Source organism: Struthio camelus, chromosome 16, assembly GCF_040807025.1.
Source record: "Struthio camelus isolate bStrCam1 chromosome 16, bStrCam1.hap1, whole genome shotgun sequence".
Lineage (NCBI taxonomy): Eukaryota > Metazoa > Chordata > Aves > Struthioniformes > Struthionidae > Struthio > Struthio camelus.
The window spans coordinates 14,633,227-14,653,366 of record NC_090957.1 but is presented as its reverse complement, the minus strand read 5'-3'; the positions used below and the strand labels follow the sequence as shown (position 1 = coordinate 14,653,366).

The window sequence follows — 20,140 nt, the reverse complement described above, 5'->3', positions numbered from 1 at the left end:
TGGCTGACGTGTTGTGGAAGGGCCCTTTGCAGGGAGTTGGCTCTGCTACTTGAAATAAGGCAGATGCAAACTCCCTAGGGTACCAACGTGTCTCTGAGCATGTGTCTGCTTGCTTTCTCCCACAGAGACAAATCAGATCCCTATGTATTTAGAGCATGATAGGAGATCCTGAATCTGATGAAATCCCAATTAGCTTTAAATGACTGTAGCTGTGTAGTAAGTGAGGCTTCACAGCCTGCTCTGCCTTTGCCCTGCTGCAGCTCCATTGCTAACCCATTCCACATGGGTGAGCTCATCTGTCCCTGTGGAGGAGACAGACTCCATCTCCTCATGAACTGTTTGTTCTGTGGCAGGATGCAGTTTTCCAGTTCTGAGACTGATTTTCTGGATATCTGTATGTTCCCCTTGAACATGCCATTGGCACCAGCTTAACCTCAGAAATTACATCAGCCTGTGGCTTTGCCTCTAAGGGCTGCAAGATCTGATTTAGAGGAGTATGGTTGTGTGGGAGGCTCCAAGCCCAGGAAAATAAGCTTTGCCAGGCTGAATCTGCCTTTTAGGGAGGTGGCAGCAGACAGAATGCCAGTGGTGGACAAGGGGGAGCTGAGTTGGGTGAAGACCAAGCCTTAATAACAAAGCCTTACTTGGCAGACCTGGTGGAGCGAGGGGTGGCTGCTGTAGCAGCCGTTCCTACCTGCCCACTTAGTGCTCTGAAGATGCTCTCCTGATGATCCATGGGCATATGGAGGTACCAAAACTACCTGGATCCAAGGGCGAATACCTTTTCCCACAGTAAAGGAGGAAGTCCCTAGGAATCTCATACTGTTCCTCTGGGAATGCCCCTTTTCTCCTCCTTGGGCAAGGTTATTGAATCTCTCTTTTGCCCTGACTAGCTTGGAAGAAGACTTCATCACCTGGCGAGAGCAGTTCTGGCCAGCAGTGTGTGAGCACTTTGGGGTGGAGGCTACAGGAGAAGAGTCCAGGTGGGTATGGGAGCGGGTTCTCCCAGGGACCAGAGGTCAGCCGCCCTTGACTAGCAGCTGTCCATCAGCCCTGAACTGCTCTCCTCTTTCCTTTGTGCTGCTTCCCATTCCAGACTTGAGAGGGCACACATGAAGTAGGTCAGTGAGCAGGGCTGTTTGGGCTGAGCCTGTCCTGGTGCGAGTTTGAATCCAGCTCTGGATTCCTGTTCTGAATGGGCGATGCGTTGTGTTTGGTTCCTTTGTGGATAGCTCTGTTGGGTAACAGCGCTGCCAGCAAAGCTGGTGGTTCCTCGCGTGGTTTGGACTTTATTGGCTCTGCGCGCTCTAGTTTAACCTGTTCCCTAATACCTTGAGAGGGGTGAGGGGTGGTAGTGGCATTTGGTTGAACTGCAGCAAATCCAGCAGAGCACGTGATGATCCCTGTTGGGGATCCCTACTTGTGATTTCCAGTTTGACTTTTTCTCTCTCCTTTCCCTCTACCTCCTGCAGCATCCGCCAGTATGAGCTGGTGGTGCATACAGACGTGAACATGAACAAAGTCTACACTGGTGAGATGGGCCGTCTCAAGAGCTATGAGAACCAGAAGCCGTATGTACCAAACCACCCTGGGCAGGGTGTATGTGGGCCAGGCTTTGGGCGATGGAGTCCTTGATGCTTCTAACGACACTGTTGTGCAGCCAGTGTCGTTTCTGTAAAGCGGCCATCTGGCCGATGTCTGCCCAAGGGAAGGGGTTCACATCCTCTCAAGGCCTCTCAGGGGTTCCCTAGTTAATGAATCGTTAGTGTTGGGAAGACAGCTGTGTTCACATGTGCTGTTTTGCAGGGGTATGTTTAGCAGATTTATTTTAATCCCTTCACATCGTTACTGGTGGGAGGGGGAATGGTTGCCTCTCCCTTTCAGTGCCTCAGTGGCCTCATTCTATCTCCCTTTTTGACTGGTAAGTTTTTAGGTTACAAGGTCTGTGTCTTAAGGTCAGTCACAGCCTTTTCCCTTAGGGGTGGCTAATGTGATGACCGCTTGTGGTATGGCAGTGGGGATATTGATTATGTAAATAAATTCCGACCTGAAATACTGCTTTGAGATGTGATACTCCCTCTAATTGACTTCTTCTTAATGAGACAGAAGCTGTTGACTGGGCTGTGCTTAGAAGCAAAATGATCTGTTTTTCTGCTAGTGTGGGTAGCAGGAGGCTCAGGATTCAGATCCTGCTTTGGTGGACTTTGAAACATGAGCCTGAGGACATTGCCCGATTTGTGTGGGCCTGCTCTGGAGGAAGAGGGAATGTGCCTTTAAAAAAAGGGCAGTGCTCTATGAGCCTGCAGGAGAGTAACCCAGAGGGTCCTTGTCTTTCCCTCCAGCCCATTTGATGCCAAGAATCCTTTCCTTGCCCCAGTTATAACGAACCGCAAGCTGAACAAGGGTGGAGAGCGACACCTCATGCACCTGGAGCTGGATATCTCCAATTCCAAAATCAGGTAGTTTCCTACAGAAGACTGGCCTTTTTCTCCAGTAGGAGCAGGCTCTGTGCCAGAAACAAAGAGCAGGGATGTGGCACTGGCCTCATTGAGCCCTTCTGAAGGGGACCTAGTTCTCGTAGTTCCCTGACACTGCCGCTCTAGGCTCCAGTACTACATATCAGGGCTTTCTCCCAGCTCCTGGGCTGTGTGTGGCAATGTCACCCATCTGTTATACCTGAGTGGTCCCAGCAGCAGGAATTCTCCAGGAGCTCTCCAAAGAACAAGCAGGGTAGATGTGCTATGGGAGAGGGGTGAGTTGAGAATGACTCATGACTGGATTTGCTTGGCCTGGCTGTACAGGCACGGGGGAATAGAGTTGTGTTCTTAAAGCCTTTTGCTGGCGTAAATTCCATGTGATTGTGAGAAAGCCATAAGCCCAGGTGGGTTGATACAGGGAAATACTGCAGAGATTTTGGGCAGCTTTGCCCCTTGTTGGCTGGGAAGCTGGTCTATTCCTGTTAGATGTGTGGCCTCGCTGAAGTCCCTGGCAAAACTGACTTTACCTTAGAGCTCCCCTGTAAATGACCTGGCTCTTGAAACCATTATTCCATGGCAATCCTTTAGTGCTATGGCTGCCTGCTCTTTGGGGTTCCCGGTCCTGCAGGTGCTGTGTAGCAGCAGATCTCGGCTGTTGTCCTGCTGTCCATTGCACAGCCCGTTTGTCTTCTACCTGGACGACTTGGGCTTGATGAGAAGCGGTGCTGGTATTTTATTCCTCTCTTCTTGTTCTTGTGCCAGGTATGAGTCTGGGGACCATGTGGCTGTGTACCCAGCCAATGACTCCTCGCTGGTGAACCAGATTGGTGAGATCCTGCACACGGATCTGGATACAATCATGTCCCTAAATAATTTGGATGGTGAGTAGGATGGATCACCCGTGAGCATCCGCGGTTCTCCTTCGGCCATGGCCTCTGCCCTTCCCACCAGAGAAAGGGTCAGGTCACCTTCAGGTCCCACATAGGGCATCTCCAGGCAAACAGACTTCCCAGCACCACTCAGAATTTGGTGCCACTTTAGCAGCACTGGCACAGAGCCTGCTTGCTGAGAGCCAGCTGAAGTGGGTCAGTTGTGAAACTTAGTTGGTGTATGTAATCAACAGCAGATTATGTACTTATTAGCACTCCTAATTGCAGAGCACCAGCCCACCACCACTCCCCTCTGCCACAGCAATCTCAAGCTTAGTAGGGGCCTTCCTTTCATGGATGCTATTATTCAGTTCCTGGACCAGCCACTGGCTTGTTGTTGTTCAACCTGCTGCTGCGTTGAACTGTCAGGATAGAGAGCTTTTCAGTGCTGATACAAAGAGCCTTTCTTGGATGATATTCCCAGTGTAGCTGGCAGGAGGGATATGGCAGCTGCCACCCATCTTACCCCTACTCCTGTATGGGAACAGCAAAGCCCAATCTGAGACACCAGAGGGGTCAGCTTGGTACCTCAAAAGCTCCGTTCTGGTTTCTGGAGAGGAACTCCTTAGCTTTAATGCACTGTTGGAGCCTGCAGACTCCTGTGTGGTGTCCCGAGCTGTCTGGCTTTGCACAGTCATTCCTGTTCCTCATGATGCTAAACTGAATGGTTTGAGTTTTAATTGCTGGCACTTATCCTCCCCAAGGGGGCTGTGAGCACAAACGTCAATGGCTAAAGGAGGGAAAGGGCACTTGAGGCCAGATCTGAAGAAAGCATTCAGATTTGAAGAGGCCAAACCAGCCATCCAAAGCCATCTCCTTGCTTGGCCTGGGAGTTTGCTGGATGCCTCTGTGCCAAGAGTTCTCCCTGGAAGCTCGCTCCCTGCCTCTCCCTGAGCTCCAGGGTTCAAGCTATGCTATCTTCTAGGCTTCGGGGATACCCTGCCTTCTGGATCACCTTTCCAAAGTGTCTCTGTGCAGTGTGACTTTCCCTGGAAGCCAGGGAGGAAAAGATAGAGCATTGCAGTGCATGGAAGTGACAGCCTTGGAGCAAGACATGTCAGTGGAAAGAGTGTGATGTGCAGACCGTTCTGCTCTTAACGCCTGTGTTGTCAGATCAGCTGCAGCATCACTGCCCTGCTCTCAGTGACTGTTGCCACCCTTGTAAAATAGGGGATGATAAACAAGCCCTCACCCTCTGCAGCATGCATGCCTATCTCAAGGAGCATGGCTTTTTTTTTTTTTTTTTTTTGCTGATAAGCTGTCAGGCGCATGCGTAAAACAGAAAGGAAATGGCTATTGGGACACACAGCTCCCTGGAGAGGGAGCTGCCCTGGTGCTGCTTCTGTATGGGATTGCTGAGTGGTCAGGGCTTTCGCCATTAGGCCAGTTCATCCCTAGGGCTACTCCTCTCCTCCCTGAAGCCAGTTCCCCTGCTCTGTCTATCACAGGCTCTCCTGCATGTAGCTGCTGGCATGAAATCTCTAACATAACAGCATGCAGTTGCTGACTTTCTCTCTTCTCTCCTCCAGAGGAATCCAATAAGAAACATCCCTTCCCCTGTCCCACGTCCTACCGTACAGCCCTTACATACTACTTGGACATCACCAACCCGCCTCGCACCAATGTCTTGTACGAGCTGGCCCAGTATGCCACAGACACCACTGAGCAGGAGCACCTCCGCAAAATGGCATCATCTGCTGCCGAGGGGAAGGTGGGAGCTGTGGCCTTCCTGGCAAAGTTGTTGGGTTAACTGGGTGATGGGTCCGGGTGCCACAGGATTCCCAAAGGGAATCCAGGGTTGTTGAGCTCCACACTCAAAGAGCTGAAGAGAATGTTTTCTAGCCATATTGGAAAGTCATGACATGTGTGCCCTCCTTGCCTGCAGGCTCTCTACCTCAGCTGGGTGGTGGAGGCCCGGAGGAATATCCTGGCCATCCTGCAGGACATGCCCTCGCTGCGGCCCCCCATCGACCACTTGTGTGAACTCCTGCCCCGCCTGCAGGCTCGCTACTACTCCATCGCCTCCTCTTCCAAGGTCAGTGCGCTGCAGTCGAGCTCCAGTGGGGCATCAGGCCCATGGAAAGGCCCCACTTCCAGGGGGAGACCGGGGCTGATGAGAAACCGTTTCATCTTTAGCTCCACAGTGTCACAGGATCCCTTCTCAGCTGGGGACAGGACATGGGGAATTTCCCCTAGAAACCCTTTTCTGTGAGAGGGGCAGTTCTGCTTGCTCCTATGCATGAGAAGGAGGCTATCCCAACTTCTGTAGGGTCTGCAGAGGGGAACGGTGTGTCACACGTCACAACTGACTGTGCCCTGATATCACCCTTCCTGCAGCATGGCTCCTTTCTGCCATATGCCTTGTTTTCAGGACTTAGAAGCAAGGTGATGTTTTAGTGGCTGGTCAGGATTTGTCCTTTATGTTGTGGCCTGAAGCTCTGGCCATACTGAGGGAAGCTCAGTGGTGCTGTGGCAAGTCAGGGAGAAGACAGGAGCCCTGTGTTGGGCACACTTGGAGGTTTGATCTGCAAGGGGATGAATAGCTATCCCAGCATTAATGTTAGGTTAAATTTCTCCCCATCGCTGAACACAAGGGACTGAGCTGTGGGGGGTGCCAGGTACCTCAGCTGGGGTTCGCTCTCTGCCCTGCGCTAACATCACTTCCTGGTAGGTTCACCCCAATGCCATCCACATCTGTGCCGTGACAGTGGAGTATGAAACCAAGACAGGACGCTTGAACAAAGGGGTAGCTACCAACTGGCTCAAGAACAAGGTGCCTGATGAGAACAGGAGTAAGTCCCTGGTGCCCATGTATGTAAGGAAGTCGCAGTTTCGCCTGCCCTTCAAACCCAGCACGCCTGTCATCATGATTGGGCCAGGGACTGGCATAGCCCCCTTCATTGGCTTCATACAGGAGCGAGTCTGGCTGAAGCAGCAAGGTAAGTGCACAAACTACCCTGGGGACCAGAGCTGCTGCAGGACAGATGTTCTGGAGTGCTATTTGGTGCCTCTGTTCATGGGCAGGTGCAGTTGGTGCTGGTCACACCACTAATGGGTTAAGGGAAATGCGTCTAGTGAAGCAGACGCCATGGAGCTGGGTGAGCAGCAGCTGAATGCCTCTGCCCAGTGAGGGGATGCTTTGCCTTCCTCCGCTGGCTGCGGTGGATATCTGGGGGAGCGGATAGGCCTGAGCCAGTTCTGACCTCTGTCATTACCTCTCCAAACTTCCCTTGGTAAACACAAGCAGAGGCCCAGCTCTGCCTCTTTGGAGTGAGCAGGAAAGGGGGAGGTGGAGAGGGCAGGGCAGGAGTTGTGGGGTCTAGCTAATGGGTGCTGTGTGACTCTGCAGGCAAAGAAGTGGGTGAGACAGTGCTTTACTATGGCTGTCGCCATGAGAATGAGGACTACCTGTACCGCGAGGAGCTTGCTCGCTTCCATCAAGAGGGAGTCCTCACCCAGCTCAATGTTGCCTTCTCCAGGGACCAGGCTGAGAAGGTACCACTCAAGTCCCCCATTCTGTTGTTTATGCTGCCAAGCAGCACTCCCAGTCGTGGCACGGGGGGGGGGGGAATAAAAGGCCTGGAGAGCTGGAGACTCCCAGCCTGGGGCCTCACTGTTTGGGAAAGCCCACACAGTCCTGGGAGAGCCCAGCTCATCCGCTGCCTTGTGGAGCTGTGGGGGGAGGGCGAGCTGTGAGTGTGGCTTTGGCTTCCTCTCCCTTGCCTCAGTTTATGATGTACTTGGTGGTGCTGCTCCTCTCACCTCACCCACCTTATTTTCTGCCAGGTTTATGTTCAACACTTACTGAGGAAGAACAAGGAAAACGTCTGGAAGCTGGTTAATGAGGGAAATGCTCATATCTATGTCTGTGGGTAAGTCCGGCAACAGGGAAGGGACTTGAAAACCACTTCTCTTCTCTAAGGAAAATGAGTGTGACTCAGTTAACCCACTTGTTTTCGCATTGTATGTTACTAGCCCAGGGAGGGTTATGCTGTCTGCGGGCCAGGGAGTGGAGAGCAGCCAGGCAGATGGGGCTGGGCAGAATGAACCATCCATGTGTGGATGTTCAGAGACGACCAGAGCTTTGTCACTCTGTGGTGCCACAGCTCAGCTGCTCTGTGGTAACTACTCCCAGGCATGTCTCCACCCTCTCTGCTGAGTGAGGGGAAGCAGCCCCATGCTCATCTCTGCCTCTGGGGGTATGCTGGTTGTCTTAAGGCAGGGGCTGTCCTTGAACAGGCCCTGGCACCCGACATCACCTCTGTGCCTTGGCAGAGGCAAACCCAGCCTGGCCTGGCTGTGCTAGGGTGGAATGACAGCAGTGGGAGGGCAGAGGCTCCAATATAAAGTGGCACTTCTGAGTAATTTGGGCTGACTGAGAAACACTCAGGAGGGTGGGAGCCACCTAGGAGGAGGTGGCTGCTGAAAGAGAGTGCCTGAGGCATCCTGAGCTGCTTTCCCTGCAGCAGGGCCTGGAGAGGCATGGGCCGGCTGGGCGTGTAGGCCTGGATGCCCAGACCTCTGTGGCTTCTCCAGTGCTATCAGCCCCAGCTGTCACACCCAGCTTGGTTCCTGTGAAGACAGATCCTTTGGCTTTGAGGTCTGCTTGTGCTGCCCTGTGGGGTCTGAGCTCTGTGGCTCCCTCCCTGCTGGATGAGGAGCAGGCTCACTTTCTCTGGGGCCCACCTGCAGCTCCAGGGGAGAGATGGCAGCTCTGTCTGGCAGCAGCCCCAGGGCAGTGATCTGGGCTGCTGCCAGGGGTTAGGACTTTGCCAGGTCAGGGGCAAGAGGCTGGGTACTGCTCTGTCCTCACTCACAGTTCTCTCTGTTTCTAGTGATGCTCGCAACATGGCCCGGGATGTGCAGAACACCTTCTATGAGATTGTGGCAGAGTTTGGGAGCCTTAGTCAGCCCCAGGCCGTGGACTATGTAAAGAAACTGATGACCAAGGGCCGGTACTCTTTGGATGTCTGGAGCTAAGAGCAGGGCTGGCAGGGCCAGGGAGAGAACAGATCCTTGGGTGCAGGCCCATGGGAGGTGAAAGGTGCCTGCCTCCCCACCCCACCTGTGGGTGACCACATCATCCCCAACCCACAGTTACCCCAGTGTCACCCTCAACCCCTCTGCTCTGGGCTCAACAGCTACAGCAGCCCCCCGGGGCAGGCTGGGGATGGACCAGCTGGCATCTGTCCCCTGTGTGCATATCCCTGGGAGGCAGAAGGGGTTGAGAGGGGCACAAGGTGGCTAAGGCTACTGTCTGGGAGCTGTGGTAGCCCTTGGCACCCAAGAGAACACCTCATGGCCCCAGCCTTTTCTTTGAGGTCAGTGACGCAGCTGATGTTGGGCAGGGAAGGGGGCAGGAGGAACAAACAGCACTGGAGGAGCCCTGGCCTCCTTTTGTGAACATGGGGGGTTGCTTCATCAGGGAGGGGACAGGAGATGCTGGTTTTGGGGCCAGAGGCAAGCCGGGCCTCCCTGTGCAGCGCAGGCTGGGAGTGGCAGAGGGGTTGTAGGAGCCAGGCAGCCCTGTGCACACTGGCTTAGCGTAAGGGCTTGGTGCAGGGCAGCGAGCTGTGCTCACCTCCTTCAGTCTGAGCGTTCGGCAGTCTCTGAGGCAAGGGATGTGGGGCTGCCAGCTAGCTCCCTCCAGCACTGCAGCCCCTGAGCTCTCTGCTCCTGGAGGGCAAATGGCTCTCCCTGCTTGGAAGGAGCTGTGTCCCCCACTCTGGTCCTGCTGGAGGAGAGTCCTGATCCAGCTGTGCTGGGGGCATCCGTTAAACGTGCACAGAGTTGTCCCACACAATACCTAAATATCTGCGTTCCCAGCAATCACTGCTCCAAGGAAAAGGCAGAGCTAGTTCCCAGTCTGGCCTTGAGCCAGGGTCAGCCAGGACCCTTCAGGCACCCCTCCTCCTTTCCCCTTGCTGCCTTCCACATCTCTAGCATGCAGGGGGGAGATGGCTCCTGTCCCCTCCAGAAGAGATCTGGTCTAGGGGCTCACAGCCTGCAGGGGCCCTGCTTACTCCCCACAGGTCCTGCAGCTGGCAGCTCCCCTGTGCCCAGCCCCTCCATCATGGTGCATATGGTCATTTTTTAAATACTGTTTTTATTTTAACATCTTTGTGATTTATCATGGAAAAACTTTCAGGCTATCCAATGACTGTAAATTATTTAAATATACTTTGCCCTTGGAATAAAAACACTGTTTCTGTAGTTTGCTTCCTGCCCTCCTGTCCTTCCACTGCTTGGCTGGAGGGGAGAGGGCAGCAGGGGAAGCAACTGCTGCCACCCAGCAGCCCTCCTCACACAGGGAAAACCTCCACGACCTGCCCTAACCTGGGGGAAGGAACCAGGCTGCAAGTGTGGGTTTAGCCTGACCTGGAGCTGTCTGCTGGGGACAGCTGCTACCCTGAGGTGCTGAGCCCTGCCAGGGAGGTGAAGATGGCAGCAGTGTACTAGGTGGGCAGGTCTAGCAGTGTAGGCACAAACTTGTGGCAGGTCAGACAGCTCTGGATTGAAATGTTATTTTGTTCCCAACTTTTCAGGAGTTTCCCTGAAGTCTAGGGCTTCTCTTCCCTCTAGTTTCTAGAGGGACTGAAGTCCTGCTCTACCCCTGAACAGCTTTCTTCTGCATGCAAAGCTGGGGCCACAGCCAGTGCCACTGGGCTGTGCAGGCTGGGGGCTGGAGCACGGGAGGGAGCCTGGCAGCTCATGGTATGGCTTCATTCAACCCTTGTCCCATTGCACCCTGCTGAGGAGCACTCCATCCCTGGGGCTGCTGTGGGGGCACTTGGAGCTGGTTGTCTCTCTCCACTCAGCATTTTGGATTCAGAGGCCTGGGTGTGCTGCCAGATAGGCCATAACCGCAGAGCAGGGTTGTGCAACTTGTTCTGAGACTCCAGCAAACCAAGGAAGCACCTTCCCTTTATTTTTGCATGTGCATCCTCCAGAGATGCAAGACGAGGGTGCTGTTTGCACAGCTCCAGAGTGAAGCCTGGTTTGGACTCGTGCTGCTCCCACCCACCCCTCGTGCTGCAGATGGAGCAGCACAGCTCTGAGGAGCGCCACACAGCTGATGAGCAGCCAGGACCCAACCCAGCACCCTGAAAACCAAGCGCTTGCCAAGAACAGCTCCTCCACCTCGGCCCCCTCTCTCCTGTCTCTTGAAGGGAGGGGAGGAACTGTGGTACAATGCTCCCACTTTCATCCTGGAAGCCAGCACACGCGTGGCCTCCAGCTGCCCCAGAAAGCAAAGGAGGCTGCTAGGACAGCCAGGGAAGCAGTTGCTCACAACTGATGAGACAAGGAGAGGCCTTGTCTACCTCTGTTATCACCCAGGGGGGCTGCCCTGGCTGCAGGTCTGGGGAAAGAAGAGGAAGAGCATCTACCCTGGGAGGTGATGAGTGAAGGAGGCGACCAGCAGCCCTGGACGGGGCCTTGCACCACAGGTATTAGTGCAAGCCAGGCACCTTGGACTGCTTTCCTGCCTGCAGCAGAGTGCTGGCAGAGCTGGGCTTGACCCCAGGGAACCATCCCAAAAATGCCTTCAGGGCAAAGAGAAGGGAAGCAGCTGTCCCAGACACCCTGCTCCTCCTGGAGGAGGAAGGCAGACAGGACAGGAGCTGCCCAGTGTTTCTGCCTCCAGGTTAGTGGCTTGGGCACGCAGCTCCAGCACTACGGTGAACACAGTCTGTTTGGTAGCAGGCCCTGAGCTCTGTCCCGTGTCTGGGCAGGCCTGCTTCAAAGGAATGGGGCAAGACACATCAGTCTGGACGGCATCGAGGCAAGAAGAGGAGTTGGGAGATGGAGACAGCGGAGAGAAACCATCTTGGCCTCCATGCTGGCCCCCCCTCCTTCACTTTTGCTTTGTGTCTTTGTTCTGATTCTGAAACTTCTGGTGGACGACACGGAGGGTGGTGTAGAAGTTCCCCAGAAAGAGGATGAAGAACGGGAGGCCACACATGAGGACCTGCAGGAGCCACAGAGCTGCAAGTAAGCAGGAGGGACCTTCAGACCTTCCCCAGGAGCCCCAGGCTGGCAAACTGGGGCAGCTGCATTTGAGCCTCCCCCTTACCTGCCACTCCTTGCAGTCTGGGTGCTGCATCAGACGGAAGAGGGTGATGGCATTGTAGAGCTGCCAAAACTGCAGGAGACAGGAGAGTTTCTGTCTCCAAAGGCTCAAAGCTGCTAGGCCTCAGCTAACCCAATGCTGATGCTCAGCTAGCTGCTTTCTCCAGGCACAAACCCCATACAGCTCTCCCATGAGGCCAACTTGCCCCTGCATGCAGTGAAACCCCATCCAGGGGTCAGAAGATCCTGGCAGAGACATGTCCCCATTTCTTGCTACCTTCTGTAGCCCAACAGCCTGGAGAAAGCCTCAGACCAACCTACTGCTTTTGGCCATTAGCCTAAATGATCTGACTAGGGAGGAGTTGAACTTTTAGCAGTAGCTTAAGAGCCCAAGTTCAGAGGGGTTTGGGATATGATCTTGCAGTCAGTCCTTTTGCTGTGTTTCACACATCACTTTAGCTAACAGCAACAGCAGAACTATCCTACCAGGGCACCCAGGTCCTCCCCCATCTTACTAGGCAAGTTTTGTGGAGGTGGGCGCTCTAGAAGAAGAGGCGCATGTGAAGATTACCCTTTTCAAAGCATTTCCCCTGCCTCCGGGGCATCTGTATCACAAGCCTGTGGCAGCAACCTACAGAGACCCGTTTGATGTCCAGGCAGCAGGGAACACGGCACAGCTCAGTCCCCGCCCAAGGCTCTGGTCTTCCTAGCAGGGACATGCAAGGATCGGTACACACTTACCTGTCCAAAGAAGAGGAAGGGAAGCAGGAACGTGAGGCCTCTCCACATCCAGGACTGGAAGCCCTCTGCAAAGGAGAGGTTTGAATGGGGACCTGAAACCAGGCTAGCCTGAGGACCAGCCAGAGCCAAGCTCTTAAGGTAACAGGCAGGGAGGTTTAGTGGCCAGCCTGCACCTGGCTGAGAAGGTACCACAAGGCTACTGCAGCTGCTCCATGGACATTTGTGCTTGTAGAGAACGTGGGAAGGACTCTGGCTGGCATTCCTAGCTCTGTGGTCTGGCATGGGCCCCTCCAGAGGAAGCTGCTCTAGTAAAGCTGTTCTCAGCCAGAGCTGGACTCCCTGTGTGCCCAGTGGGCTGCAGAGGCTGGTGTCCCCTGCAGGCTCAGCCCCAACGCTCAGTGTTGCTGGGGCCGGGGGGGGGGGGGGGGCGGGGAGGAAGGGCGACAGCCCACAGAAAGCATCTGGGGCATCAGAGGGAGTTTTCCTATCTGTAAAGCAGCTCCCTGGGGGAAGCTCAGATGTCAGCAGGACACCTCCTGGTACCTTGAGTCCTGAGGTAGCCAGCCATGCGCCTGCAGCCCCAGGGGAGAGGGAAGAGGATGGCCATGAACCTCCATCACCAAGACACAGCTCCCATTTAACTTTATGCCATGTCTGGTGCTGGGAGGCAGGCCATCAGTAGCCATAGGCCCTGAAGCAGAGGTGAAGGCAGGTCTAGTTTGGACTGGGACAACTAGTAAAGGAAGATCCCAGCTTACCTACAGTGAGATCCATATTGTGCCTCTCACCCAGCGCTCGAAGCCGATACAAGCACCCGCTCTGATAGTAGTACTGGAGGAACTGCACAAAACCTGCAGGGAGAGAGCAGCTGAGCTCAGGAGGAGCCAAGACGCAGGCCCACAGCTCTCAGCCCCAACATCAGCCCAGCTCTGGGGTGACTGGGCACAAATATGGTCCTAGCCCCGTGGAGAGCAGGAAAAAGGCTAAGGGAAAACCCAAACGAGCAGAGAGCTGTGAGCAATTACAGCCAGTTCTTCACGTGACGCCAGAGCCAGGCAGGCAAGCCTGGCACTAAAGGCTGGCTGTGGACAGCTCCCACCCCACTGTCCCAGCACACCTGACAGCACTTACTCTGATACATGGAGAAGGAGAGGAACTGGTTCCTGAACATCTGGTACATGAGCCCGTCTGGCCTGAGGAGAAATGATGCTGGTTGAGGGATGTGAGGATGAGTCAAGAGGTGCAGCCAGCCCTGTCTGCCCCACAGCTGGGGTGGTAGCACCGCTGCCCCACCCCAACTCCCACCAAAACAGAGGGACTCCCTGGAGTCAAGCACCACATTGCAATTCATCCGATTCACTGTGGTTACGGAGCACCTCCTCAAGAGGTACTTGCAGCAAGTCAGAGGGACAATGTCCAATCTGGGGCATGGTTTAGGAAGCCAAAAATCAGGGGCCTTCCAGCATAGTGGTCAGGAAAACATCACAGTAGTCCTTGGACAGGCACGTCAGTACAGGGGACTGTATTCCCTGACCAAGAGCCCCAAATGTGCTGCCTGCCTTACAAAGGTGTTGATGGCTGCTTTTGTTTGGGGTGCTTGGGCCTATGAGGAACACATGGAGTAGACTGTTACACCAGAAGGGTGAGAGAGCAGGAATATGGCTATGGATTAGGGCACCTAGAGCAAGGCCTTTTCATCTGAGCTGGCTGCAGCCTGTGCAGGCTGGAGTCACTACAACCAAGAGCTATCTCCATACCGCAAAGCAGGTGAGAAAAGCAGGGCCTGCCAAGGATGTCTGGGGAGGAGACAAGGGCACAGAGACTTACCAAGTCAGCATGACACCTGAGAGGAAAGTGGAGACGTAGTGATGGAAAACCCACCAGCCTTTGATTCTGGAAGGCAGACACAGGCAAGGGGTCATGAATCAAGATCCAAACACACATCGAGCAAGTGGAGCTAGGCAAGCTGTTGGCTGCCCTCAAGCTTCTAGAGCAGGAGCAGAGGTGGCTACAAAATGGCTGTGCATGGGGCAGGCCTCTGGTCCTGGTGGTACCCAGGGGCTGGGGCCATTTCAACTGCTGCTGCTCCTCCTCCCAGCCACCTCCAGGTGTGGAGTTCATCCAGCCCTCCTGCCCCAGCAGTCACCTCATAAGGGCCAGGCCAAACTGTACAGCTAATTAACCAGGGTTTCCTACACACCCTGAGTAGGAGGTTCTTGCAGCCGCTCCCTTGGTAAGCACAGGTCTACGCAGTGCGTTTGAACTCCCCCAGCCTTGCAGAGAAGGACTAACGCACTGCACGCACCCCCTCCCTGAGCACCTGAAGGACTCACTTGGATCCGTTGTTGATCAAGATGCTTTCCCGAATGGTAAGGGTGCAGTAGTACCACACCAGGAGGAAGTTAAAGACAGCATCTGTCACCCTGGTGTGAAGCAAAGCGAGGGTGAAAAGGAGGCAGCGGAGCCTTGGCTCATAGGGTTGCTGGGCACAAGCTCCAAGTCAGCAATTGCTTGAGGACACTCACCCACCCAGTGGGGTACCCTGAACAGTCCTGCGCATGCAGAGCTGCTTCTCACACCATCTACCACCACCCCGCTTAGACCACAGTAGCCACAAAGCCCTCTGCACCCCCAGGGGCAATGGCCGAGCTGGCGAGACCTGATTAGCCAGTTACTTTGTCAGGATCTCCCATCCAGCTCTGGCTTTGAAGCACTAGCGTTGTTGTGGGCAGTCCAGGACCGGAGATGAGAACATGGAGGCCCTGGGAGGAGATCTCTGCCTGGCACTTTGGGAGAGCATCCAAGCCAGCTCGAGCCAGACTCACCTGGAGTTGAGGAGGAACCGACAGGAGAAGGACACAATGAGCAGGATAATGGTGAGGTAGAGCTTGAACTTCTCATACTCATCTTTATATGCAAACCTGCAGGGAAGCACAAGGACAGGCTGGGCGCAAGGCTGGAGGTCTACATCCTCCCATCCCACCAGGCCGGACAGAGGTCTGCAGAGTCCTGGCTCTGGGACAAGCTCAGGAAAACCCTCATCCCCTGGGCACTCCACTCTGAGAGGAGAGCAAACTACTCTGCTTTTCTGCAGGTGAGACACCTTCAAGTAACCCCACAGCCATGCCACCTTGGTGGGTGGCTGAAAGGACAGAGAGGGCATCTGCTCAACTTTTCACAGGAAGGCCATGACTTTGCTGGAGGATCCTCTTTGACTTGTTAGAGCTAACGATCCCAGCCAGGTCACAGGAATATAAGAGGGAATTGAGGACTGGGTTGATTCCAGGAAGAACTGGACAGCTCTGGAAAGGGATCTGCACAAGGTACATCAAGCAGCCACACATCCGTGCATGCTGTAATCATGCGTTGCAGCTCAGCCTGGGAAGAGTTACTGTTTCTTGGTGACAAGGGGATCCCAAACCACCTCAGAGCACATGACAGCAGTGACGAGAGGGCCGTACTTAGCTTGCTTGCTGAGTAGTGTGACGTTCACGTTCCCAAGCACCAGACTCAAGTACAACCTGGAGAGAGAGCAGAGGCATTAGGACAGGCATCTCCCCAGGAGCTGGCTGGGTGCCTGGCAGTCTGCTGTGAAGGCAAGACTGAGCTGTCACATATTTCCCACAGCTCATGCGCTGGTGATGGCGAGCCCGGCACTGTTGATGCTCTGCAGTGACACCGGGGGAATGAGCACCCAGCTGTTTTCCACTCGGAGCTGCCAGGCAGTGTGACTGGCACAAATGTCCTGGCATTTTGTCCCAAGGGCATGCAGGAAGGGCACAGTCCCCACCTCCTGCAGGCATGGGAGCGTTCACTGGGGCTCCCTCTGAGCACGGCCACGGTTCAAGGGTGGCTGAAGGCTGAGAGTGCCAGGCATGACTGCAGGCAGGTACGAAAGAGGGGGAGACGAAAGCAGCTCTGCATAGGATCAGCCTGGTCCCTACCCAGGCACCCTCCCAGGGAGCCTGTGCTGAGCACAACGCAGCTGTGACACCAGCTGAGAGCAGGATCACAAGCAGGTTTGTGCCTTGCAGCATCGCAGCTGCAGGCATGTGGAAGGAGGGACTGGTGTTTCAGCAGCCACCTTCTCCCAGGGACTTTGTCCTTCACATCACCAAAGCTTTCACCTTCCTAAGAGAAAGCTTTCTCCAATGGTGAGGGGAGGGATCTGGCCCTGCGGAAGACTCTCAAGGCCTGCAGCTAACTTCCAGCTGTCCGTTTCCCCAGGAGCTACTCTGACAGGGCCAGCCATGGGGGCACCTTGGCATCACAGGACTCTAGCAGTCCTACTCCCTCTGGCAAAGAGGCCATCACCACCCAGACACGAGGCACCTCTTACCCATTCTTCTTCGGCAGGTAGGCCTCCATCTCAAAGAAGACATTCTGCCTCTCTTTTATCAGGCTCTGGGTCTCTTGGATGGACTCCTCCTGTTCAGGACTCACGTGGGCCTTGCATCTGGGGAGGAAACATAGGCACCGGTGGCAGGACAGCGACAGCAACACATGCTGGCACTTGGTATGCGACCATGTCTCAGACAAGGACAACACAAGGTCAGGAAAGACGAGCTGGGGACAAGTCTGCAACTCCATCTGCAGGACTAGCTCCTATTTGTCAGTCTGGGATGTTGCTCCAAGGAGAGGAAGCAGGAATGAAAGTGAAGGGAGACAACCAGGTCCTCTCACCCTGGAGCAGGGATGAAGAGAGCTTTGGGCAGGAGAGGATTTGATTCAAGCAACCTGCAGAGGCCTTGCAAGCCGTGAGCAGGAAGCAAGGCACAAATCAGGGCAAAGGAAAGGAAAGCCCAAGGAAGATCTGCCTGGGTTAAGTCCAGACCTTAAGAGGACCTTGCTATCAGTGAGGCTGCAGTAAGGTGTACTGGAGCAAGGGCTGTTAGACAAGCTCTGTCCTTGCTGCTCCCCTCTCCTGATCTACCCCTGCCTAGGGGGCTCTAGGGGCTGTCACAGGGCACCAGCTTACTTTTTTAGGGACAGAGACAGCTCCTTCAGCCTCTTCTTCTGCCGTGCGATGGAGCTGGAGATGCCATCCTGGAGCTTGGTCAGCTCCTCGAGTTTCTGCTTGTACAACTTGTGGTTAGCCTGGGAACAAGAGACCGGCACGCGTTACAGCCGTCTGCCTTTGCGTGAGGCCGAGCTAGATGCCCAGCAGTCACCATCCTGGGGCCCTCTGCAGAGCGCCTGGCACCCTCCCATCTCGCACTCCTGAAAGGCCCCAGAGACGCAAGGCTTTGTCTTCTCCAACCCCTGTCCTCTCTGGGACCTCAGTGTTACAGGCCTGGTAAGACCTGCTCATGGCAGATCGGCCGCTCTGTTGCTGCTCAGAAACATCCTTGGTAGAAAACCATGAACGTGATATATAAAAACAATGCATCTGTGAGAAATATCCCGTAATTCAGCTGTACAACAGATTGGGCAATAGAAGGGGTGGTTAGAAACCGTAGGCAGAAGGCCTGGCACAACTGGGCATGCAGTTGGGCACCTTGCAGCTGTCCCTGCCTCAGTGGGGACAGAAGAAGCAGTCAGGGAAGTCCATCCCCAGTTCTAAGCAAGTTATCTACCAGAGCGGACACACAGCAACCCCGTGCCTCCCTCACATGCAGCCGGCGAGCAGCAAGCCTTGGGTCTGGCCACACTGCCCTGCGCCTGCAGGCCCGAGCACTCAGCCACCCTCAAGCTCCAGGCTGCAAAAAGCCTGGCTGACAGCACAGTCTTGCCCTGGGGACGCTCCCGTGGTTGGGAAACCACCAGCTGCAGCAAAGGGGAAGTGAAAGATTCAGAAATGCTCCCGCAGCCATGAGGTGAGCTGGGGCCTGGGTTATAACCAAGGCCAAGTTGACCTGGAGAGGGGTGGCTTTGGCTGCTGCTGCCAGGCATGGGATGGGAAGTGACTCTTCCTTTCTCTGTCTGGAGGCCACGAGGTTTGCCCAGGCCTTATGCTGTTTTCCCTGACTCGGTGCCTCTAAGGATCCATCCGGAGCACCCAGCTAGGAGCTGAGTGGGATGCTGGCAGGAGCCAGTCAATAAGAAACACTAAAGGGACTTAGGGCAGAGTTAAGGCCAACTGCCCAGCTCCGTGTGCCATGGTAACCCAACCGCACCTGTGTAACCCTAGATGCCATTCTTCCTCTATATTTAGAAAGGAAAGGCGAGACCACGCTGTGTCAACGCTCCTTCTTGTGAAAGTCAGCTGAAAACAACCTTGCTTTGACCACAGGCAGCCTGGATACCACCTCTACCAGAGAATTAAATGCTGCTCACAACAACCCTTGGACTAGACCTTGAGGTTTGCACAGTTTTTGCCTCTCCAGTTCTTATCGAGCACTTTATCAGCAGATCTCAAAGCCATTCCCAAAGAGAAAGGTGAAACGGAGGCACAGAGCAGGGAAACAAGTTGTTCCCCCTCCCGTGACAGGCAGCACAGCAGCAACAGAGTGGGAACAGATCCCAGATACGCCCAGCTCCCTCGGCAGTGATTGATGTCCCCGATCCGTGGCAGGGTGTCCCCTGCTTGACAGTCAAGCTGTCTTGCTCCCATCTGAAGTCACCTGCTTCTGTTGCTCTCAGCCCTGGAGCTAAGAGCAAGCAGTGTTTGGGACAGTTGCTCTCTCCGCGGCTCTTTCAGAGGCGCCGGCCTGGGCCCCGCTGCTCCGCACCCGCTCCGGTGCGCCCCGCGGCCTGACGCAGTCCGGAGCAAGAGCCAAACGGGGAGCGGGTGTCTCAGACCAGGCTGCCCTTTCCGAAGGAAGAGCTGTCACGTCCCCAGCGCCCGCGCTGTGCTCTGCACGCCGGGTTCAAAGCGGGCGGTCTGGTACAGCCGCGCAACGCCTATGGAGCAAGAGCAGGTTTCTCAAAGCCTCCGTCGCCCCAAATCGGGGCGCAGCTGCAGCGCGTGTCGGCAACAGCATCCGCTTCGCCCGGCTCCTGCCGCGGAGGGGAGAGGAGAGGAAACGGGCGCTGAAGCAACCGATTGCGACGCCAGACGACGTAGGAACGGAGGGAACAGTTCGCGGGTCCCTGCCCCGGGGTGACCCGCGTCCGAGCCGAACGGACGGCTCTCCAGGCGGCCGGCGCACCGGGAGTACCGGCAGCGGGTGCCAAGGCGGCGGCGGCGCGCCGTCACCTTCCCAGCGGGCAGCGAGAGCCGCGGCAGCCCGGCCACGTCCCCCTCGGGCAGCTCAGCGCCTGAGAGCCTCCTGCCCCCGGGGCCCCGGCAGGAGGGTGACCAGCCCGAGGGGACACGTCACGGGGACAGGCCACCCCGCTGCACTGTGACCCGCGTTCCTGGCCGGCTCCGCTCCGCTCCGCGGGTCCCCCGCGTTGCCGGCTCCAGGTTCAGAGAGGGCGGCGGGGGGGCGGCAGCAGCCCCCCCCCCCCCACCGCGGGGACGTGACTTGCCCGGCCGCCGCCGTCCCGCGGCGGGCAGCCAGGCGCAGAGGCGGAACCGCCGGCAGCCGCCGTCGCTCGCGCCGCTGCCAAGGGGCCGCGCCGGGAAGCGACGACCCGCCAGGCCGCTGTCGCGACAGAGGGGCCGAGTCGCGACAGCGGGTGAACACCCCCCCCTCCCGCGGTGATGCCGGCGGCTCGGGGCCGCTGCCCGCTGCCCGCGCCCGGCCGTACCTGGATGCGCTGGTAGCCGCCCTGCAGCTCCTGCCACTCGCGCAGGCAGTCGGCGGCCGAGGCGCCGCAGGCCATGGCGGCGGCGGCGGAGGGGCGAGCGGAGGGTCGAGCGGCCCCGGGCGCCGGCAGGGCGCTGCGCTGCGCTGCGCTGCGCTGCGCGGCCGCCGCCCCCCCGCGCGCCGCTTCCGGGCCCGCCCCGCCGCGCCACGTCACGGCACGTCACGCGGAGGGGGTGGGGGCGCGGCGGGTGCGGCCCCGCTGCGGCGCTGCTGCGCCTCGGCGTTCCCG

General features: G+C 56.2%; 2 protein-coding genes across 9 annotated transcripts in view; one reads left to right on the top strand and one right to left on the bottom strand.

Moving 5' to 3' along the window:
• POR (cytochrome p450 oxidoreductase) overlaps positions 1-9,619 on the top strand; it is a 37,827-nt gene extending 28,208 nt beyond the window's left edge. For all 7 annotated transcript variants that reach the window (XM_068909339.1, XM_068909342.1, XM_068909345.1 and 4 more), the window contains 10 exons: positions 894-983; positions 1,473-1,571; positions 2,343-2,459; positions 3,240-3,358; positions 4,936-5,117; positions 5,292-5,441; positions 6,078-6,345; positions 6,756-6,901; positions 7,193-7,278; positions 8,242-9,619. In XM_068909339.1, the coding sequence (XP_068765440.1) occupies positions 894-983; positions 1,473-1,571; positions 2,343-2,459; positions 3,240-3,358; positions 4,936-5,117; positions 5,292-5,441; positions 6,078-6,345; positions 6,756-6,901; positions 7,193-7,278; positions 8,242-8,386 (1,402 nt within the window). In that variant the 3' untranslated portion in view covers positions 8,387-9,619. The remainder of the gene's footprint in view (positions 1-893; positions 984-1,472; positions 1,572-2,342; positions 2,460-3,239; positions 3,359-4,935; positions 5,118-5,291; positions 5,442-6,077; positions 6,346-6,755; positions 6,902-7,192; positions 7,279-8,241) is intronic.
• TMEM120A (transmembrane protein 120A) lies at positions 9,493-20,039 on the bottom strand. 2 transcript variants are annotated; one of them, XM_068909357.1, is made up of 12 exons: positions 19,853-20,039; positions 17,196-17,314; positions 16,557-16,673; positions 15,679-15,738; positions 15,043-15,138; positions 14,551-14,640; positions 14,045-14,110; positions 13,349-13,410; positions 12,976-13,068; positions 12,218-12,282; positions 11,481-11,549; positions 9,493-11,375 (listed from the first exon to the last, which is right to left on the bottom strand). In XM_068909357.1, the coding sequence occupies exons 1-12, from the start codon at positions 19,925-19,927 to the stop codon at positions 11,262-11,264; spliced, it is 1,026 nt and encodes a 341-aa protein (XP_068765458.1). In that variant the 5' UTR covers positions 19,928-20,039; the 3' UTR covers positions 9,493-11,261. The 2 variants fall into 2 exon arrangements, with proteins under 2 accessions (XP_068765458.1, XP_068765457.1); XM_068909356.1 differs by having other exon boundaries at positions 9,493-11,392; positions 19,853-20,024.
• Between the last annotated feature and the right edge of the window lie 101 nt (positions 20,040-20,140).